Source organism: Tamandua tetradactyla, chromosome 14 (assembly GCF_023851605.1).
Source record: "Tamandua tetradactyla isolate mTamTet1 chromosome 14, mTamTet1.pri, whole genome shotgun sequence".
Lineage (NCBI taxonomy): Eukaryota > Metazoa > Chordata > Mammalia > Pilosa > Myrmecophagidae > Tamandua > Tamandua tetradactyla.
Window position 1 is genome coordinate 56,885,496 of NC_135340.1, and position 23,493 is coordinate 56,908,988.

The window sequence follows — 23,493 nt, forward strand, 5'->3', positions numbered from 1 at the left end:
AAACTATATTGAATAGGGATTATTCTACCTTTATGAAATGGGATTTTGATTAAAACATGGCTTTTCTAGGGTACAAACATCCTTTCAGACCAGCACAGGTTCTATGCACTACAGACCTGCAAATATGGACCCAAAGATGGGTTCCTGGACTAGATAAGTTCTGAAAAGTAGAGGGGCCACCCTCTCCAGAACATCGACTAGTTTCATCCCCCTATTCCATATTATCAACAGCCCCTTCCAGCATGAAAAAGTTCAAATGGGCTTAGCCTAAACACATACCCCTAAAGAATGGGAGAAAGATCAAAGGTGAAGACGGGAGTTAAACAGAGAAGGTAGAGTTTAACAAATGAGTTTGACTGCTGAATCATTATACTGGTATTTCTTTTAGTCTTCATTATCTTAGAACAGCTAGAAATGAAAACTTAAAATTACAGAATTGTAACCCAAACCAAACTCTGAAACCTGTTCTACAACTAGTTGTTGTGATGTGCTTTGAGATTTATTGTTTTTTTTGTATATGTGTTATTTTTCACAAAAAAGAAAAAAGTCAACTGTGATGATAAAATGCACAGCTATATGATTATATTATGAACCACTGATTGTACACTTCGGATGATTACATGGTATGTGAATATATAATATATATCAATAAAACTTTTTTTTAAATAGTAAGTGTCTGGGGGAAAGGGAGTTAATGTAAATCAAATGCTGGTGTGGTGGCATTTTGCTTGGCAAACTATCTATTTTTAAATATCAGATCATCTATTGTTGATTTTTCCCCCTATGGAAACCTTCCTTTTGCAGTAGCACATACTATTTTATCTTAATGCCACTAAAATATAAAGACTACCAAAAATTGGAACCTGTCAATTTTAGCACTGCTGTGAAGGTTTTTTGAAATTGTTGAACTAGAAAAATTGGTTTTAGATAAGTATTAAAGGTTACCTGGTCAAAAAAATTATAATAAATCAAGTGTTCTAGTGTGCTAGCTGCCAGAATGCAATATGCCAGAAACAGAACGACTTTTTAAAAGGGGAATTTAATAAGTTGGTAGGTTACAGTTTTAAGGTTGAGAAAATGTCCCAATTAAAGCAAGTCTATAGAAATGTCCAATCAAAGGCATCCAGGGAAAGATACCTTGGTTAGAAGTCCAATGAAGTTCAGGGTCTATCTCTCTAGTGAGAAAGCACATGGCAAACACAATCAGGGTTTCTCTCTCTGCTGGAAGGGCACATGGCGAACATGGCATCATCTGCTAGCTTTCTCTTCTGGCTTCCTGTTTCATGAAGCTCCCCAGAAGGTACTTCCCTTCTTCATTTCCAAAGTTTGCCGGCTGGTGGACTCTCTGCTTCACGGTGCTGCAGCATTCTCTGCTCTCTCCAAACCTCCTTTATTCTCCAAAATGTTTCCTCTTTTATAGGACTCCAGAAACTTTTCAAGACCCACCCAAATAGGTGGAGACCCACCTCTACCTAATCCAGTTTGATTAAACGATATCTCCAGGGAGATGATCTATTTACAGTTTCAAACATATTGTATTGAATAGGGATTATTCTACATTTATGAAATGGGATTTTGATTAAAACATGGCTTTTCTAGGGTACATACATCCTTTCAAACCAGCACATCAAGTAAACAATTCCATTTACACTAGCATTTAAAAGAATAAAATATCTAGGAATACATTTAACCAAGGATGTAAAAGACACGTAGATGTGTACACTGAAAATTACACTACTGAAAGAAATTAAAGCAATGAATGGAAAGCTATTCCATGTTCATGGATTGGAAAACTTAATATCATTAGAATGTCAGCATTAACCAAAGTGATTTACAGATTCAATGCAACCCTGATAAAAATTCCAGCAACCTTCTTTGCAGAAAGCAAAAATCTAATCATCAAATTCATGTGGAATGGCAAGTGGCCCCAAAAAGCCAAAAACCATCTTGAAAAGGAAGAACAAAATTGGAAGACTTACATTCATAAGTTCAAAACTTATTACAAAGCTATAGTAATCCAAACAGTGTAATACTGGAACAAGGACAGACATATAGACCAATGGAATAGAACTGAGAATCCAGAAATTTATCCATACATCTACAGCCAACTGACTTTCAACAAGAGAGTCAAGTCTATACAATGGGGAGAGAAAAATCTCTTCAACAAATGGCGCTGGGAAAACTGGATATCCACTTATGGAAAAGAATGAAATTGGACCCCTACCTCAAAGCATATACAATAATTAACTTAAAATGGATCAATGATCTAAATATAGGGCTAAAACCATAAAATTCTTAGAAGAAAACATACGGAAATTATCTTCAGTACTTTTGTAGTAGGCAATGGATTTTTAGATTTTACACCAAAAGCACAAGAAATAAAAGAAAAAAACAAAATGAACTTCATCAAAATTAAAACTTTTGTGTGTCAAAGGACATTATGAAGATAGTAAAAAGATAACCTACAGAATGGGAGAAACTATTTAGAAGCCATATATCTGATAAGGGTTTAATATCTAGACTATGTAAGGAATTTCTCCTACTATCCAACAACAGAAAGACAAACAATCCAATTAAAAAATAAGTAAAGATCTTGATAGACATATCTCTGAAAGATAAACAAATGGCAAATAAGTACATGAATAGATGCTTAACATCATGTCATCAGAGAAATGCAAATTAAATCTACATTGAAATTCCACTTCACACCCACTAGAATACCATTTGTTTTTAAAGGAAAACAAGTTTTGGCAAGGATGTACATTGTTGATAGGAGTATAAAATGATGTAACGACTGTAGAAAAGTTTGGTAGTTTCTCAGAAAGTTAATTATATAATTATCATTTTTCCTAGCAATTTCAGCTTGAAATATACACCCATAATAATGAAAACTGAGGAAGATGGCGGCTTAGTAAGACGCGCGGATCTTAGTTTCTTCTCCAGGACACCTACTAGGGGAGTAGAAACGATACAGAAAGCGCCCAAAGCCACAACAGAGATAAAAAAGACAGCGTACCCCATCCTGGAACGGCTGGCTGGCTGAGAGAAGCAGCTCGGGTGAGATCGCCGAGGCGCGCGGACCTTACCGGGCGGGGTGGCAAGCAGCCGGAGTTACTCCCTTCCCCCTTCCCGGGCCGGCTGGGAGAATTGGAGAGGTGGTCCCCTGAAACCAAGGCGACTGGCGCCCACACCACGCGCAGCCCCCGGACCAACTGAGAGAATTGGATCGGAAACCCCCAGGCCGCGGAGAACGGTGACCCCGTGACTCCCGGGGAACGTGCACTCTCTCGGGCGGGCCGCTGCCGCTGGCGCCCTCCCGCCACACTTGTTGCCCAGGGCCGACTAGGAAATTCGGACGGGCTCTTTCCCTGGCTGCGGCGACCAGCAACCCTCCCTGCGTTCGGACCCCGGGCCGGCTCAAGCCGCTTCGGCTAGCGAACCCCCAGGACGGCGAGAGTTTTCCAAAGTTTAAGGTCCCACAGCACCTTTTACTGGTGGGACCCGCAGACAAACGTGTGCCACGAGCGCCACCTACTGGGCAGGATAAGAAAAACAGAACCCAGAGATTTCACAGAAAAATATTACAACCTTGCTGGGTCCAATACCAAGAGAAATCTGAATAAATGCCCAGACGCCAGCAGCAGAAGATAACTGTCCACGCTCAAAAGATTGAGAATATGGCTCAGTCAAAGGAACAAACCAATAGCTCAAATGAGACACAAGAGCTGAGACAACTAATGCTGAATATACGAACAGAAATGGAAAACCTCTTCAAAAATGAAATCGATAAATTGAGGGAGGACATGAAGAGGACATGGGCTGAACATAAAGAAGAAATAGAAAAACTGAAAAAACAAATCGCAGAACTTATGGAAGTGAAGGATAAAGTAGCAAACATAGAAAAAATAATGGATAGCTACAATGATAGATTTAAAGAGACAGAAGATAGAATTAGTGATTTGGAGGATGGAACATCTGAATTCCAAAAAGAAACAGAAACTATAGGGAAAAGAATGGAAAAATTTGAACAGGGTATCAGGGAACTCAAGGACAATATGAACCGCACAAATATACGTGTTGTGGGTGTCCCAGAAGGAGAAGAGAAGGGAAAAGGAGGAGAAAAACTAATGGAAGAAATTATCACTGAAAATTTCCCAACTCTTATGAAAGACCTAAAATTACAGATCCAAGAAGTGCAGCGCACCCCAAAGAGATTAGACCCAAATAGGCGTTCTCCAAGACACTTACTAGTTAGAATGTCAGAGGTCAAAGAGAAAGAGAAGATCTTGAAAGCAGCAAGAGAAAAACAATCCATTACATACAAGGGAAACCCAATAAGACTTTGTGTAGATTTCTCAGCAGAAACCATGGAAGCTAGAAGACAGTGGGATGATATATTTAAAATACTAAAAGAGAAAAACTGCCAACCAAGACTCCTATATCCAGCAAAATTGTCCTTCAAAAATGAGGGAGAAATTAAAACATTCTCAGACAAAAAGTCACTGAAAGAATTTGTGACCAAGAGACCAGCTCTGCAAGAAATACTAAAGGGAGCACTAGAGTCAGATATAAAAAGACAGAGGAGAGAGATATGGAAAAGAGTGTAGAAAGAAGGAAAATCAGATATGATATATATAATACAAAAGGCAAAATGTTAGAGGAAAATATTATCCAAACAGTAATAACACTAAATGTCAATGGACTGAATTCCCCAATCCAAAGACATAGATTGGCAGAATGGATTAAAAAACAGGATCCTTCCATATGCTGTCTACAGGAAACACATCTTAGACCCAAAGATAAACATAGGTTGAAAGTGAAAGGTTGGGAAAAGATATTTCATGCAAATAACAACCAGAAAAGAGCAGGAGTGGCTATACTAATATCCAACAAATTAGACTTCAAATGTAAAACAGTTAAAGAGACAAAGAAGGACACTATATACTAATAAAAGGAACAATTAAACAAGAAGACACAACAATCATAAATATTTACGCACCGAATCAGAATGCCCCAAAATACGTGAGGAATATACTGCAAACACTGAAAAGGGAAATAGACTCATATACCATAATAGTTGGAGACTTCAACTCACCACTCTCATCAAGGGACAGAACATCTAGACAGAGGATCAACAAAGAAATAGAGAATCTGAATATTACTATAAATGAGCTAGACTTAACAGACATTTATAGGACATTACATCCCACAACAGCAGGATACACCTTTTTCTCAAGTGCTCATGGATCATTCTCAAAGATAGACCATATGCTGGGTCACAAAGCAAGTCTTAACAAATTTAAAAAGATTGAAATCTTACACAACACTTTCTCGGACCATAAAGGAATGATGTTGGAAATCAATAACAGGCAGAGTGCCAGAAAATTCACAAATACGTGGAGGCTCAACAACACACTCCTAAACAACGACTGGGTCAAAGAAGAAATTGCAAGAGAAATTAGCAAATACCTCGAGGCGAATGAAAATGAAAACACAACATATCAAAACTTATGGGACGCAGCAAAGGCAGTGCTAAGAGGGAAATTTATTGCTTTAAATGCCTATATCAGAAAAGAAGAAAAGGCAAAAATTCAGGAATTAACTATCCATTTGGAAGAACTGGAGAAAGAACAGCAAGCTAACCCCAAAGCAAGCAAAAGGAAAGAAATAACAAAGATTAGAGCACAAATAAATGAAATTGAAAACATGAAAACAATAGAGAAAATCAATAAGGCCAGAAGTTGGTTCTATGAGAAAATCAATAAGATTGATGGGCCCTTAGAGAGATTGACAAAAAGAAGAAGAGAGAGGATGCAAATAAATAAGATCAGAAATGGAAGAGGAGACATAACTACTGACCTCACAGAAATAAAGGAGGTAATAACAGGATACTATGAACAACTTTACGCTAATAAATACAACAATTTAGAGGAAATGGACGGGTTCCTGGAAAGACATGAACAACCAACTTTGACTCAAGAAGACATAGATGACCTCAACAAACCAATCACAAGTAAAGAAATTGAAGCAGTCATTCAAAAGCTTCCTAAAAAGAAAAGTCCAGGACCAGATGGCTTCACATGTGAATTCTACCAAACGTTCCAGAAAGAATTAGTACCAATTCTCTTCAAACTCTTCAAAAAAATCGAAGTGGAGGGAAAACTACCTAATTCATTCTATGAAGCCAACATCACCCTCATACCAAAACCAGGCAAAGATATTACAAAAAAAGAAAACTACAGACCAATCTCTCTAATGAATACAGATGCAAAAATCCTCAATAAAATTCTAGCAAATCGTATCCAACAACACATTAAAAGAATTATACATCACGACCAAGTAGGATTCATCCCAGGTATGCAAGGATGGTTCAACATAAGAAAATCAATTAATGTAATACACCATATCAACAAATCAAAGCAGAAAAATCACATGATCATCTCAATTGATGCAGAGAAGGCATTCAACAAGATTCAACATCCTTTCCTGTTGAAAACACTTCAAAAGATAGGAATACAAGGGAACTTCCTTAAAATGATAGAGGGAATATATGAAAAACCCACAGCTAATATCATCCTCAATGGGGAAAAATTGAAAACTTTCCCCCTAAGATCAGGAACAAGACAAGGATATCCACTATCACCACTATTATTCAACATTGTGTTGGAGGTTCTATCCAGAGCAATTAGACAAGAAAAAGAAATACAAGGCATCAAAATTGGAAAGGAAGAAGTAAAACTATCACTGTTTGCAGACGATATGATACTATACGTCGAAAACCCGGAAAAATCCACAACAAAACTACTAGAGCTAATAAATGAGTACACCAAAGTGGCAGGTTACAAGATCAACATTCAAAAATCTGTAGCATTTCTATACACTAGTAATGAACAAGCTGAGGGGGAAATCAAGAAACGAATCCCATTTACAATTGCAACTAAAAGAATAAAATACCTAGGAATAAATTTAACTAAAGACACAAAAAACCTATATAAAGAAAACTACAAAAAACTGTTAAAAGAAATCACAGAAGACCTAAATAGATGGAAGGGCATACCGTGTTCATGGATTGGAAGACTAAATATAGTTAAGATGTCAATCCTACCTAAATTGATTTACAGATTCAATGCAATACCAATCAAAATCCCAACAACTTATTTTTCAGAAATAGAAAAACCAATAAGCAAATTTATCTGGAAGGGCAGGGTGCCCCGAATTGCTAAAAACATCTTGAGGAAAAAAAAACGAAGCTGGAGGTCTCGCGCTGCCTGACTTTAAGGCATATTATGAAGCCACAGTGGTCAAAACAGCATGGTATTGGCATAAAGATAGATATATCGACCAATGGAATCGAATAGAGTGCTCAGATATAGACCCTCTCATCTATGGACATTTGATCTTTGATAAGGCAGTCAAGCCAACTCACCTGGGACAGAGCAGTCTCTTCAATAAATGGTGCCTAGAGAACTGGATATCCATATGCAAAAGAATGAAAGAAGACCCATCTCTCACACCCTATACAAAAGTTAACTCAAAATGGATCAAAGATCTAAACATTAGGTCTAAGACCATAAAACAGTTAGAGGAAAATGTTGGGAGATATCTTATGGATCTTACAACTGGAGGCGGTTTTATGGACCTTAAACCTAAAGCAAGAGCACTGAAGAAGGAAATAAATAAATGGGAACTCCTCAAAATTAAACACTTTTGTGCATCAAAGAACTTCATCAAGAAAGTAGAAAGACAGCCTTCACAATGGGAGACAATATTTGGAAATGATATATCAGATAAAGGTCTAGTATCCAGAATTTATAAAGAGATTGTTCATCTCAACAACAAAAAGACAGCCAACCCAATTACAAAATGGGAAAAAGACTTGAACAGACACCTCTCAGAAGAGGAAATACGGATGGCCAAGAGGCACATGAAGAGATGCTCAATGTCCCTGGCCATTAGAGAAATGCAAATCAAAACCACAATGAGATATCATCTCACACCCACCAGAATGGCCATTATCAACAAAACAGAAAATGACAAGTGCTGGAGAGGATGCGGAGAAAGAGGCACACTTATCCACTGTTGGTGGGAATGTCAAAGGGTGCAACCACTGTGGAAGGCAGTTTGGCGGTTCCTCAAAAAGCTGAATATAGAATTGCCATACGACCCAGCAATACCATTGCTAGGTATCTACTCAAAGGACTTAAGGGCAAAGACACAAACGGACATTTGCACACCAATGTTTATAGCAGCGTTATTTACAATTGCAAAGAGATGGAAACAGCCAAAATCTCCATCAACAGAAGAGTGGCTAAACAAACTGTGGTATATACATACGATGGAATATTATGCAGCTTTAAGACAAGATAAACTTATGAACCATGTAATAACATGGATGGACCTAGAGAATATTATGCTGAGTGAATCCAGCCAAAAACTAAAGGACAAATACTGTATGGTCCCACTGATGTGAACGGACATTCGAGAATAAACTTGAAATATGTCATTGGTAACAGAGTTCAGCAGGAGTTAGAAACAGGGTAAGACAATGGGTAATTGAAGCTGAAGGGATACAGACTGTGCAACAGGACTAGATACAAAAACTCAAAAATGGACAGCACAATAATACCTAATTGTAAAGTAATCATGTTAAAACACTGAATGAAGCTGCATCTGAGCTATAGGTTTTTGTTTTGTTTTGTTTTGTTTTGTTTTGATTTTACTATTATTACTTTATTTTTTTTTCTATATTAACATTCTATATCTTTTTCGGTTATGTTGCTAGTTCTTCTAAACCAATGCAAATGTACTAAGAAATGATGATCATGCATCTATGTGATGATGTTAAGAATTAATGATTGCATGTGTAGAATGGTATGATCTCTAAATGTTGGGTTAATTTCTTTTTTTCCGTTAATTAAAAAAAAAAAAAAAAAAGAGAAGGGATAATTGGAGCTGAAGGGATACAGACTGTACAACGGGACTGGATATAAAAACTCAGAAATGGACAGCACAATACTACCCAATTGTAATGCAATTATGTTAAAACACTGAATGAAGCTGCATGTGAGGTATAGGTTTTTTGTTTTTGTTTTTTTTGTTTTTTTTTCTTTCTATTATTGTTTTAATTCTTATTCTGTTTTCTTTTTATTTCTTTTTCTAAATTGATGCAAATGTACTAAGAAATGATGAATATGCAACTATGTGATGTTATTAAGAATTACTGATTGTACATGTAGATTGGAATGATTTCTAATTGTTTTGTTAATTCTTTTTTTAATTAATAATAAAAAAAAAATAATGAAAACTGAGACTCTGATAGATATTTGCTCATCAATATTCACAGCAGGAATGATATTCTGATACATGCCATGAATGAACCTCAAGACATCAAACTGAAATAAGCCAGATACAAAAGAACAACTATCTATCATTCCAGGTATATGAAATGTCTAGTATATAGAAATTTAAAGAAACAGAAGGTAGAATACAGGTTACTAGGGAAAGGGGGAAGGGATATGGTAAGTAATTGCTTAATGAGCACAGGGTTTTAGTTGGGAAGAGTTTTTCATTTCCATTATTGTATTTCTCAGACCCAAAATTTCCATTTAATTCTTCGTATCTTCTATTTCTTTGTGGAGACTTTCTATCTATTCATTCATTCCTGGAGTAGGATCATAAATGTTGATTTAAAGTCAGTGTTAAATAATTTTTTCAGATATCTGGACTTGGCAATGAAGTTTATTGTCTGTGTTTTCCCATTTTAGTTCATATTTTTCTGGTTCTTTCTATGCTAATTCTGGGTTGCATTCTGGACATTTTAAATATTATATTATGCCACCCTGGGTCTTACTTAAGTCCCATAGCGAATGTTGGCATTTTAGTTTTAGCCAGCATTTGATTCACAATTGGGTTCAGGCTTCAAGTTTTGATCAGTCTTCTATGGGTGTGTTTCCAACATCAGTTCAGTTTTCCAAGCCCTTGCTGTCATATAGAATGCTCTAGTTGGCTAGTTTTCTCTCCTGGCTTCCGGTTTCATGAAGCTCCCTGGGAGATGTTTTCCTTCTTCTTCTCCAAATGTCGCTGGCTCATGGACTCTCTGTTTTGTGGTGCAGCATTCTCTGCTCTCTCTGAATCTCCCATTCTCCAAAATGTTTCCTCTTTTATAGGATTCCAATAAACTAATCAAGACCCACCCAAATGGGTGGAGATATGTTATCACTTAATCCAACATAATAACACTCTTGACTAAATCACATCATCCAGGGAGATGATCTGATTACAGTTTCAAACATACAGTACTGAAGAAGGAATGGGATTTTGATTAAAACATGGCTTTTCTAGGGGACATACATCCTTTCAAACCAGCACACTGAATCTGTTCCATATGTGTCCCATGCAGTCTATAATTTGGGACTTGGTTGGTGGTCTATCCCATAGTTCAGTTCTCAATGTCTATGTATGATGCTTAGGATCAGACCCACATATGCACAACTTGAAAGACAGCTCAGGAGTCCAAAAACAACTTAGAGAGATCAGTTTCCTAAGCTCCTCCCTCTCAAACAATCTTGCAGTTCCCTGGGCACCCCTTTTCTAGCCTTCCAGAAGGAAAGCTGAGGTTTTATTAACCCTACTGTGTCATGTAATTCACAGGATCATGCCCATGTCAGGGCCAAGCAAGAGAAGGACGGAGGGAGAAGAAAAGCAATGGGAATTCACTCCACTCTGTTAAGACCACAGCTCCTCCAATCTGAGAGGAAAGCTCCCCTCCCTTTGAGACTGACTATTGCCAGTCCACTGTTGGCTGCAGCTAGTGCCAAGGATGGCTTGGGACTACAGCACAAGAGAACAGAGGAATCAAAAAAAGAGAGAGAGAGAGAAATATGTCAGACATCTTTACTGACTCTGAACATTAATAGACCCCTTTCTCACAACTAGGGTAAAAACTAGAGAATTCTCCTAGAGCGCTTTCAGTCCATGTTAATGCTCACTTTCAAGTTTCAGGATACACTGAGTTCAGCCTGGGGTATACTGGAAAGAAAAAAGTCGTAAACTCACTGCCAGGTCAGTGGTAATTTAAATTCTTATCTTCTCCAATCAGCCTCCTATTATTTACTTTTCAGAGTCCTCAAACAGCCACTCCTTGTATTATGTCCATGTTTTATAGCTGCATTCAGTGGGAGAGACAGGGTGAAGTGTGCTTACTCCATCTTACATGGAACCAGGACCTGAACTACTGTTTTTTTATTGACAAACTTTGTAGAACTTGCGGATTATTAAACTATTTGTTTGCATAACTTTTATTTTAAATATAAATAAATAAATCCTGTAATAATCTTCCTGAAGTAAAAAGAAGCAGCAAACTAGCACGGTCACATTTTATAAGCATATATACTTCTGGATATATATGTTTATGGAAAAAATGAAGTTCTTAATTGTACTTTGCTTGAGCTTATAAAACCTTGTTTTATTTGTGGATTTCTATAAATATTGGGACTGTTATAAACTTTTAAGAAGGGAAAAAAGGTAAGTAAGAGGCTGTAAACTTTCAAGAAACCGAAATAAGTTTAAAATGACCTGTGCTCTGAGTGTAAGACCAACAGTTTCAAAAAAAGAGGCTGGAGAAGCAGGCAGGGGTCAGCTCAGTCTTAGCATGCCATGTAAAGGTACGCAGACTTTACCTAAGAAAGGCAAAGCCCTGAAGTATTTTAAACAAGGGTTGGGAATGACGTGATCTGATCTGCATGTTTGAAGAATCACCTCTGCTGCAGAACATAAAGGTGTAAAGAAAATGAGTCTTGTTGAGCGAATATAAAGGGTCATATCAATTTGCAAAACAGATTATATATGATGAGTCCATATGCCGGGGAAGGGTTAAAGGAAGGAGATTTCATATGTATGCACACGTTTTTTGGTATGTCTATGAATAATTATAACATACAAAGAAAGTTGCTGGGGAAAAGCACAAGAAACCAGTAACAGTAGTTAAGAGATTGGAAACGGAAAGTTGAGGAGATAGATAGAAGAAAGAAAATTTTACTTTCCATTTTATTCCTCTGTTTTAATTTTTAAATTTTTACCACAAACATTTACAACCTTAAAAACGTTCGAAAAAATGGAGGCTTTATGCATGAATTGTATCTTGAAATAAAGTATGAATGAGCCTAGCATTCAGTAGCACTGTCCCTCGCATACCACAAACACTGCTATACATCTCCCCACAAATAATACATTACCAAACATTTATAAAGTTCACACCACAAAACAGTTTTTTAGTTACATTATACTATGCTCCATTGTACAGATTTACCATGTATCTTCAACCATAGAAATTTAAAGAGAAAATAAAGAATAAGAGTAGATGTTAAAGATATGTATAATTACCATTATATTCCAATTTTACTATAAAAGAAATGTTTCCTTTTTTTTTTTTAAATTTCTTAAACTCTGATGGGAAAAAGTAAAAGATCCTCTTCCTCCCTGACTCCTAATTCCAACCCCAGATGATGGCTTCCTGAATTATGATTCCAGACCTTAATTGTAATTATGAGCACACACACATATATATTATATTATATTCCATTTCAGGGAAATGGATTTTTGCTCCTTAAAATAATTTAGACCTATTCTATTTCCTGTCACTTTTCAAAATCCAAACAGAATAATGAATAGAAATCCCCAAACCTACAGATAAGCTAAATCTTCCAAGTAGGGAAATGTGAACCATTGAACAGATAAGAGTTTGCAAATGTCTTTCCTAACATCCTTTTATGAAACAGATGAACATAAATGCAGGCAAACAATGTCATTCTAGGGAAAGAAAATGCAAGGTTGAAAATATAAATAAAAAGGAAGATAAATTCATAGATAAATGTATAAAAGGTTAAAGATTTAATAAGGGCATATCCCTAATATTTTAGGTTCGAGAGTGCAGCTACTACGTTCCCATAAAAGGTTCCTTTGGAATAACTTTCATAGACACAGTCTTCTATCAGTAGACAAGAGATTAAATCCAGAGATGTCATATTTCTTATATTCTTATGATTGAGGATAGGGAGTAGTCATACTTTGCAGTAGCAGCTGGAGATTTCAAGCAGGGAAGGCAAAACAGGTACCCGTTGTTCTCCTGCAATAGTAACCCTTCTTCCCAGCTCTCAGCTTGTGCTCTGTAGTCTACAAGGCAAAAATAAAATCCAGGACTGATATTTCTGGGTAGAAGTAAGTCCTCCCCAATCAAAAGCAAATCACTTTACTTTTATGGGCTATAGAGAAAAATGTAATTTCCCCCTAAATTTATACAGGCAAGACAGACTAATTCTCAATTATCTCAACTGAAAATAATGCAATTAGTTGACTACCTAATAATGGTATTTACTTTATTTCTTGATATAAATAGGATTTTCACTTACTTTTAGAGGATTTAGAAGAGAAAAACGTATAAATAATTAATCCTTTAATTATCTTCTCATTCAAGGAAATATATAAAGAGAAAAACCTGTTTTACTCAAGCTAGTGCTTTGAAAGAGACCAAGAGATGATGCTGAGCATTCACAGCATGAAGTAAGGAGCTCAAGTAGGACAGAAATGTTGGACAACTTTCTAGTCATTCACTGATTTAAGTAGTAATTTTTAAGTACAAAAAACATCATTAGACTGAATATGCTATAGAGGAAAAACACATAAGAGTTACTGAAAAATCTGAGCTACAAAATATTTTTGTAGAAAAACATTTATTACACTTAAATATATATTTACATAGCAATTGTGAGCAAGCACTGAATTAAATTTTAAAAATCCAAGAATGACTTCCCTTGATGAAAAGATATACTAAGTAGAAATAATCGTAATTAAATTTTAAAAATCCAAGAATGACTTTCCTTGATGAAAAGATATACTAAGTAGAAATAATCGTACAATTACAATATCCTGAATTCCCAAAGCATGAGACCCATCTACATGGAAACACTCAAAAACTCAAGCCTATTCCTAAATGAAAATAAATTATTTTTCGTAAGATCCAAGTGACTCTTTCATTACAATGAAGAGCTGAATCCCTATATAATACTGCCTTAAGAATCTAAGCCCTAGTCATCCAAAGGTGGCTTTATCAACTAGTATCTACAGCACTCTTTAATAAATTTTCTAGAACCTTAATATTTTTTTCTTAGAAAAAAAGCAACAACGAAATATATGAAGAAAATAAAACAGAAATAGAAGAGCTACAGTGTCCTATTCTCCCACATCCCCATTTACACATGTATACTATACTATCACCACATATGAAGCTAATGTGTGCTATCATTTTGCTGCTGAGCATATGTCAAGTTTAAACATACATCATCTCTGCCCTTTAAGGTTTGCAATTTAAAAAAGAACAAAAACGCATTTTTTAAAAATAAAATAAAGCAAACAAACTAAAAAGTGTGCATAAGAATAAATTAACACAAAGAAGATCTATAGTACCTATTAAAATATTTGAGAAGTTTAGATTGCCTGAAACAACATCATAATGTCATTGAAAAGGAACACATAGCATTAAGTTTAAAAAAAAGAGAGAGAGAAGTTTGTTGGACCAACAGTAATCAGTACTCTACAGCCCATATTATACTCTTGAATTATTACTCATTATATCCATTAATCCTTTAAAAGAGGAAACATTTTGGAGAGAGTCCCTTTTGTAGAGCCACGAGAAAGCCAGCAGACACCGCTATGTTCACCACCCTGCACTTCCAGCTGAGAGAAAAATGTTGAACGTCATCAGCCTTCTTGGACCAAGGTATCTTTCCCTGGGTGCCTTAAATTGGACATTTCTATAGACTTCTTTTAATTGGGACATTTTCTCGGCCTTAGAACTGTAAACTATGGAGGGCCAGGAGCAATCAATCAGGCCCAAGCAGGGAAAGTCCCCACAACACTGGGGCGGAACGTCCCCAAGAGTTAAACAATAACCAATGTTAGGAAACTGAGAGAACGGGATGTGTTTTGACAACAGCTAATGGCATTTTTCTGCTTCTATGATACACTTGCTTGCTAGCAACTGTAAAACCACAACACGATTTTAGCCTTTATAAGCACACCTTGAAACCTCTGGGGGTTGCTCTCTGCATCTTCCTTCTTGGAAGTTTCTGAGGGAGTTGCGGGCCGGCTAATAAAGACTCCAAATTGGCTTGCAGTTTTGAATTATGTGGTCTCTCTTTCAGTGCACCCCAAAACATAAACTAGCAACTTATTAAATTCCAGCAGCTAGCAAACTAGAACGGAAGGCAGGAAAGAAAAGGCAGGATGAGGGAACTCTTATACACTAGGAGAGATTTCAGAGATGTCATCTGTATTGTTTGCTAAGCTGCCTGAATGCAATATACCAGAAATAGAACAGGTTTAAAAAAAATTTTTTTAATTTTTAAATTTTTAAAAAAATATTACAAGAAAGAAACACAAACATGCTTAACATATGATCATTCTGTTCTACACATATAATCAGTAATTCACAATATCATCACATAGTTGCATATTCATCATCATGATCATTTCTTAGGACATTTACATCAATTCAGAAAAAGAAATAAATAGACAACAGAAAAATAAAACAAAAACAGAAGAAACAATTATACATACCATATCCCTTACCCTTCCCTTTCATTGATCACTAGCATTTCAAACTAAATTTATTTTATTTATTTATTTTTCAACTTTTTTTATTAATTAAAAAAATTAAAACATTTAGAAATCATTCCATTCTACATATATAATCAGTAATTCTTAATATCATCACATAGTTGCATATTCATCATTTCTTAGTACATTTGCAACGATTTATAAAAAGACAACAGAAAAAGAAATAAAATGATAATAGAGAAAAAAAAACTATACGTACCATACCCCTTACCCCTCGTTTTCATTTACCACTATTTCAAACTGAACTTATTTTAACATTTGTTCCCCCTATTATTTATTTTATTCCATACGTTCTACTCTTTTGTTGATATAGTAGCTAAAAGGAGCATCAGACATAAGGTTTTCACATTCACAGAGTCTCATTGTGAAAGCTATATCATTGTTCAATCATCATCAAGAAACATGGCTACTGGAACACAGCACTACATTTTCAGGCAATTCCCTCCAGCCTCTCCACTACATCTTGAACAACAAGGTGATATCTACTTAATGGGTAAGAATAACCTCCAGGATAACCTCTGGACTCTGTTTGGAATCTCTCAGCCATTGACACTTTGTCTCATTTTACTCTTCCCCCTTTTGGTCGAGAAGGTTCTCTCAGTCTCTTGATGTTAATTCTCAGCTCATTCTAGGGTTTTTCTCAGTCCTTTGATGCTGAGTCTCAGCTCATTCCAGGATCTCTGTTCCACCTTGCCAGGAAGGTCCACACCCCTGGGAGTCATGTCCCACGCAGAGAGGGGGAGGGTGGTGAGAATGCTCATCATATTGGCTGGAGAGAGAGGCCACATCTGAGCAACAAAAGAGGCTCTCTTGGGGGTGACTCTTAGGCCTAAATTTTAAGTAGACTTGACCTATCTTTTGTGGGGTTAAGTTTCATGTGAACAAACCCCAAGACTGGGGGCTCAGCCTATAGCTTTGGTTGTCCACACTGCTTGTGAGAATATCAAGAATTCAACTTGGGGAAGTTGAATTTCTCCCCACTCTCACCATTTCCCGAAGGGGGCTTGTAAATACTTTTCCACTCACTGATCAAATCATTCTGGAATTCATCGGGGGATCACTCTGGACAAACCAACAAAATCTCATGTGCTACCTGAGATTCCAAGTACTTATGACATTCAATCAAACTATCTACATGAGTTATATTAGGAAATGCTCTAGTCAAAATCAAAATTTTGTAACAAATAAACATTTTTGCTTTAGTCTCACACATAATGTGACATTTTAAAGTATTAGTTATCATCTATTTTCAGCACCCTGCAATATTGACATTCCTTTGTTCTTCCTCATGCAAAAACATTTTTAAAATTTGTACATTGTACATTTCACTATTATTATACACTCTTCTAGGCATTCCTAGATTATACCATCTCGATCTTTAACATCTACCTTTCTTTCTGATTTCATTTATGTCCCCAGCCCTCCTCCCTCTATCATTCTCACATGCAGCTTCATTCAGTGTTTTAACATAATTACATTACAGTTAGGTAGTATTGTGCTGTCCATTTCTGAGTTTTTGTATCCAGTCCTGTTGCACAGTCCGTATCCCTTCAACTCCAATTACCCACTATCTTACCTTATTTCTATCTCCTGATGGTCTCTGTTACCAATGACATATTCCAAGTTTATTCACTAATGTCAGTTCATATCAGTGAGACCATACAGTATTTGTCCTTTAGTTTTTGGCTAGTCTCACTCAGCATAATGTTCTCTAGGTCCATCCATGTTGTTACATACTTCATAAGTTTATTCTGTCTTAGATCAAACTAAATTTATTTTAACATTTGTTCCCCTTATTAAGAAATAGAACAGCTTTTAAAAAGGGAATTTAATAAGTTACAAAAGTTTACTGTTCTAAGGTTGTGAAAATGTCCAAATTATGACACCAACAAGAGATTACCTTCACAAGAAAGGATGATGCTGTCTGAAACACCTCTGTCAGCTGGGAAGGCACATGGCTGGTGTCTGCTGGTCCTTGTTTCTGATTCTATTGCTTCCAGTTTCTGATGCCAGTGGTATCCTCTCTAACTTTTGTGGGCATTCACTTAGCTTCTCTGGGAAACAACTGTGGGTTCTGGCTTTCTTAGCATCTCACAGGAAGGCACATGGTGACATTTGCTGGGCTCCACCTATGTCTAGGTATCTGCTCTCTCTGTTGACACTCCAAGCATCTCCAAATATCCTGTCTCTGTCAGCTCTGAAACAACTGTTCTCCAAGTGCCTGCATCTGAGGTTTCTTCAAAATGTTTCCTGTTTTAAAGGACTCCAGTAAACAAATAATCAAGACCCACCTTGAAAAGGTGGAGTCATATCTCCATCAAACCAAAAGGCCACACCCACAATCAGGGGTACCACATCTTTGTGGAGATAATCTCATCAAATGGCTGCCCAAAACTGGGAGCACTTCACCTCTATGGAGATAATCTAATCAAAAGGGCTTCCACCTACAATACTGAATCAGGATTAAAGGACATGGCTTTTCTGGGATATACAACACTTTCAAACTGGCACATCATCCAAACGCAATATGCCTAACTTCTATGTGAATTCTGTAAAAGAACATTTTTGAGACAATAGGAGAAATTCAACAATGGCTAGATTCATAGATGGTATTGAGAAATTATTGTTAATTTTATTAGGTGTTTAATGACTATGTTTTTTAAAAAGGAATCTTTATCTATTACATAGAGACACATACTGAAGTATTACAAATTCTACGATTTGTTTTAAAATATTCCCACAAGGTGGGAAAAAATGTTGAAGGGAAGGGGTATAAACACAACAGATTGATATGCTCATACTTATTACTAAGGCTATGCTTTAGGTACGTGAATGTATATTTGAATTTTTTCTCTTTATTCTCTATTTTTTGTATAAGTTAAGGGACCATACAACAGTGAACTCTATTGTAAATGACAGACTATAGTTAATAGCACAATAATAAAAGAGTTCTTCCATGAATTGTAAAAGATGTACCACACTAATGGAAGGTCCTTGTTATTTCCACCAACTAACTCAGAATTGTCAACCTGTAAATTTAATAAATTCTTGTTGTAAAAGTCAAACCATTTCAGATATATTGCATCTTGGCAGTTTGAGAAAACTAAAACACCTATAAAGAGTTAGATTCTGTGAAAGTTTCCTTGGCGACTTGGGAGATGATTCCTAGGGAAGAATCTTGACCTGGCACCATGGGGATCAACAATTCCATCCTGACCAAAAGGGGGAAAAGAAGTGCAATTAATAAAGTATCAGTGGTAGAGAGAGTTCAAATAGAGTAGAGAGGCTACTCTGGAGGTTGCTCTTATGCAAGCTTCAGTTAGACCTTGCTACCTATCATAACCTGCCAACCCCCACTGAGGACCATTCCAGCCAATCCTAAAGAACACCCAGGGCAATATATAAGATTCCACAAGGGCACTAGAGTAACTTTCCAGAAACCTACAACGTCCAGAGGGGTCCCTGGTCCAGATACGTCCTGAAACCTAGCCAGCCCTGCCTCTCCAGAATATCAGATAGTTCCATCTCCTTACCCTGTATTAGTGACAGACCATTCCAATATCAAAAATTTAGAACTGCCATAGCCCAAACAACCTAAAGAAAGGTATGGAAAGATTAAAGATGATGGTGGAGTTATACATAGAAGATAGGATTTAACAAATGAATATAAATGCTGAATCATTCAATTGATCTTGTTTACTTTCCAGTATTTTAGAGCAGTTAGAAGTAAAAGCCTAAAATTGTGAAACTGTAACCCATGTCATAGTCTAAAATATATTCTACAGCTAAATGCTGTGCTTTGAAATTTATAGCTTTTTTGTATATGTGTTATTTTTCACAAAAAAGAATTTAAAAAGTCAATTGTGGTGATAAAAAAATATGTAAGCCCTCTAGCCTCCCATATTCTGGAAGGAAAAATATGAGAGGGTCATATGGTAGCCCATGACAAACTCTGGGATCTGTCCTCTAACCACTTGTTGAAGAGTGCTTTGAAAACTACTGCTTTTTTATTTCTTTGCTTCATATATATGTTATACTATACACTTAAAAATGTAAAACAAAACAAACAAAAAAAGAGTTAGGCCTCTGGTTATATTCTTTTCCATATACACACAGCCTTTTTTATTGGGGTCACACAGTAAGAAGTCATTATATCTATAGGAAAGCAAGATCAGCCCAAATCTATATAAAAATATTCTCTAAGGGATTCAAATTTTCAAAGCATCTTCAACAAAAAGAAGTTGTAAGAAATAAGTATGCAGAAATCCTAAATTGGGAAGCCAAAAGAAGAAAGCCAGGGGTACCTCACTGAAATACAGATCAAAGCATAAAAACCAGTTATTTTTGGAATGCAAAACACTATAAGGTGGAAGGAAAACCATTCTAGATAATAGTATGAAAAGTAAAATGAAAGAAGAGAGAGGTAGCATTCAAGGGTCTCCAATCTAACAACTAAAAGGTACTAAACTGATTTCCAAGCTTTATCACTCAGAATCCTAAGTAAATCATGGCCAAAATAGGCAGGAGAACTTCCTGAAGGGAATGTAGAACTGTATCTTGCTTCACCTGGCAGCATCTCCTTAGGGATAAGTAACAAAAAGAAAAGATGACACGGCACTGTCTAGGCCAGGCTGGTGCTATACTTTATATGGGCTTGCCTGAGACTAGAACAGATCTCCTGGATTTGTGCAACCCAAGAAGAGGGAGCTCCTGCAGCACTGTTTGTGACCTCTACATCACTGACTTGAAAGCACCTCTTGAGACAAACAGAAAGAGAAAAAAAAGATGAGAAAAAGAAAGGCAGGCATCTTTTCCCCTTCTTCCTTCTCCAATTATTTGTTTTTTCTAGTAGTAATGATGGGTGCTAATCTATTCACTGTATTCTGATTTCCCATGCTGTAAGCCTAGCTAAAATTGAGCTAAAAACCCATAATTTTATGAGCCTCATGCTCTGACCAAATGAGCCAAGTGGTAGAAAACCTGGATAATTGCAAAGTTTAGGGCTTTATTCTTTTTAAAAGAGCAGACTCTGTCAGAAAATTTAATATATATTTCACTAACTTAATAGAAACTAATCTACTAGAATTCCAAAACAACATATTCACAAATGGAACATATTTATACCATACACTTCACAGGTGCAAATTTGAGGGTCTTAGGCTACATACCATTTTGCCCTTCCCATTTCCACCAAATAGGGTACAATTTCCTTGCTCTTTTTGTTAATGATAAAATCCTCCAAATAATTAATATCCCACAACAAAACAAAATTTCCAGAGCTTAAAATTTCCATTTTAGCGTACTAATCACCCCCATTTAAGCTTGACTCAGAGCAAACATCTAAATATCAGTAATATTAGACATCAGATTGTGTCATTAAACCGAAAATATAAAGATGGACACAAATTAGGGCTTTCCATCATTAGACTGATGCCAGGGAAAAAAAAAAAACTATTTATACCTATAGTGAAAAATAGGGACCCAACTAGCAAAATGGACTTAAAAAATGACAGGGCCATAAACAGTTATTCTCTGAAACTAAAGTTAATGAAAATCAACACACAAAAAACAGGTTTATTTTTAAATTCATCCTTCACTGTTATCTGGAGGTAGCTTGCGTAATGTGATTAATGCATCTTTAACATCCAAAGATATAAGTAGAAACAACTCAGAAGTATTTAGGTTTTTGTTCAACAAAAAGGGCAAATTTCACCATAAAATCTTCTGACAAATGTTCCTGAAAGTTTATTCTCTCATCCTTACTCACCAAGAAAAGGAATTTCCAAAGTTTATTATTCTAAGCAATTACACATTTCTATTACTACCAGCTAGTGATAACATTATTCTAAGAGAAAAATGCTAAGCATGTTCATACCTAGATGACAACAGAGTATTCAATTACTGGTTAAGAGAATATAAATAACAGTCAGATAACAATGAATTCTAAATTGTTTGGCATATCATACAAAGCAGCCTACCTTGTAGTTTTTTCAGTACAGCAACCTCCATTTTCAGGACTTGTTTTGGTTGTTGAGCTGATTCCACCTTCAGTGCAACATTTTCCCTGGTGAGCATGTCCAAGGCATCATAAATCTCTCCAAAGCCACCACCCCCAATCTTCCTCAACTGTACAGGAAATAAAATAGGAACACACACACACAAGATTACTTGAAGATTCCAATTGGAAACAACTTATCTCATGTTTAGAAAATAATACATAAATTTTAATATTCCAATTTAATGATTTCAGTTAAATTAATTATGTACAGGCCAAAATGATGACAAATGACTGCAAATGATATCAAACCATTTTCCCACAGGTTTAAGCACCAAAAATAATGAAATTATTTAAGACAGAAATAAGTTTAAAATTTGGTCAATAACTGGCATCAGAAACACTACAAAAACAGAGTATCTGAAAGCATCACTTCCCACAAATACCACCAATTCTAAAGCAGTAGTTTGTTAAGTTTTCTTTAGCCATGAAATCTTTTTGCCAATTGAAATCTTACCTGGAACCAATCTAATTGACAGGTCTATGGGAGGGGGGAGTAGGGGCAGCCAGGTATGAGCCCTCTCAGCACTATTTACCCTCCTTTCTGGGGCATCTAAACAGGCTTCAGAGGGCTGGCACTATATATTTATATACCGAAATAAAAGTAAACTCTGATCAAATCTAAAAATCCAGTGCCAATCCCAAGGTCATGGAAATTTATGAGCAGACCTTAGGTTTGTTCTAAAAGTTTTATAGTTTTAGCTCTCATATTTCGGTAGTGGATCCATTCTGAGTTCATTTTTTATATGGTGTGAGGTAAGTACCCAACTTCATTCCTTTGCATACAGTCATCCAGTTGTCTCAGAACCATTTGCTGAAGAGATTATTCTTTCTCTATTGAATGGTCTTGGCATCCTTGTCAAAACTCAAATGACCATAGACGTTTGGGTTTATTTTTGGACTCTATATTTCGTTCCATTGGTCTCTACATCTCTTTATGTTTATATAGCTTTATAGTAAGTTTTAAAATGGGGGAGTGTGAATCCAACTTTTTTCTTCTTTTTCAAGAATATATGGGGCACCTTGCGTTTCCATATAAATTTAAGGATCAGCAATTCCATTCATGAAAAAAAAAGCCATTGGAATTTCGATAGGAAATGCACTGAATCTGTAGACTGCTTTGGAGATTACAGTCATGTGGTAGAGTTAGGTTCAGGTCTCAACCTGGCCAGGTGATGATGCCCCGTTGACCTGTTTCTGTGGATTTAAATCATCAGTATGTGAAATTCATCTATGGTTGATTACATTCTCAGTTGGCTAAGGGGAGTGCCTTCCACGATGAGTGATGTTTAATTTAATTAGCTGGAGGCTTAAAAGAGAGAGAGGTCAGAAGAGAGCTCAGCGGTTCAGCGGTTCATCTCAGCACTCACAGCTCAGCCCAGATGTTTGGAGATGCAGAAAGGAATGACCACAGGGAAGGCCACTGTAACCCAGAAGCCAGGAGAAAAGATCAGCAGATGTTGCCATGTGCCTTCCCATGAAATAGAGAACCTAAGATGAAAGCAGCTGCCTTTCCTCTGAAGAATTATAAATTTTTAACTAAATAAATCCCCTTATTAAAGCTGATCCATCTCTGGATGTGTTGCATTCTGGCAGCTTCAGCAAACTAAAACAGGTCATCTTAATACAGGGTTTTCTAATTAAAGAATAGTGTCATCTTCAAACAGAGATAGTTTAACTTCTTCTTTTCCAATTTGATACCTTTTATATATTTCTCTTGCCTAATAACTCTGGCTAGGGCTTCCAGTACATTGTTCAATAGCAGT

General features: G+C 36.3%; 1 protein-coding gene across 10 annotated transcripts in view; it reads right to left on the reverse strand.

Moving 5' to 3' along the window:
* Positions 1 to 23,493, reverse strand: part of TTBK2 (tau tubulin kinase 2) — a 307,449-nt gene that overhangs the window by 179,217 nt on the left and 104,739 nt on the right. For 8 of the 10 annotated variants that reach the window (XM_077127599.1, XM_077127601.1, XM_077127605.1 and 5 more), the window contains one exon: positions 21,651 to 21,798. In XM_077127599.1, coding sequence (XP_076983714.1) covers positions 21,651 to 21,798 — 148 coding nt within the window. Of the gene's footprint in view, positions 1 to 13,064; positions 13,171 to 21,650; positions 21,799 to 23,493 lie in introns of those variants that run through there. The other 2 variants (XM_077127607.1, XM_077127611.1) reach the window with 2 other exon arrangements.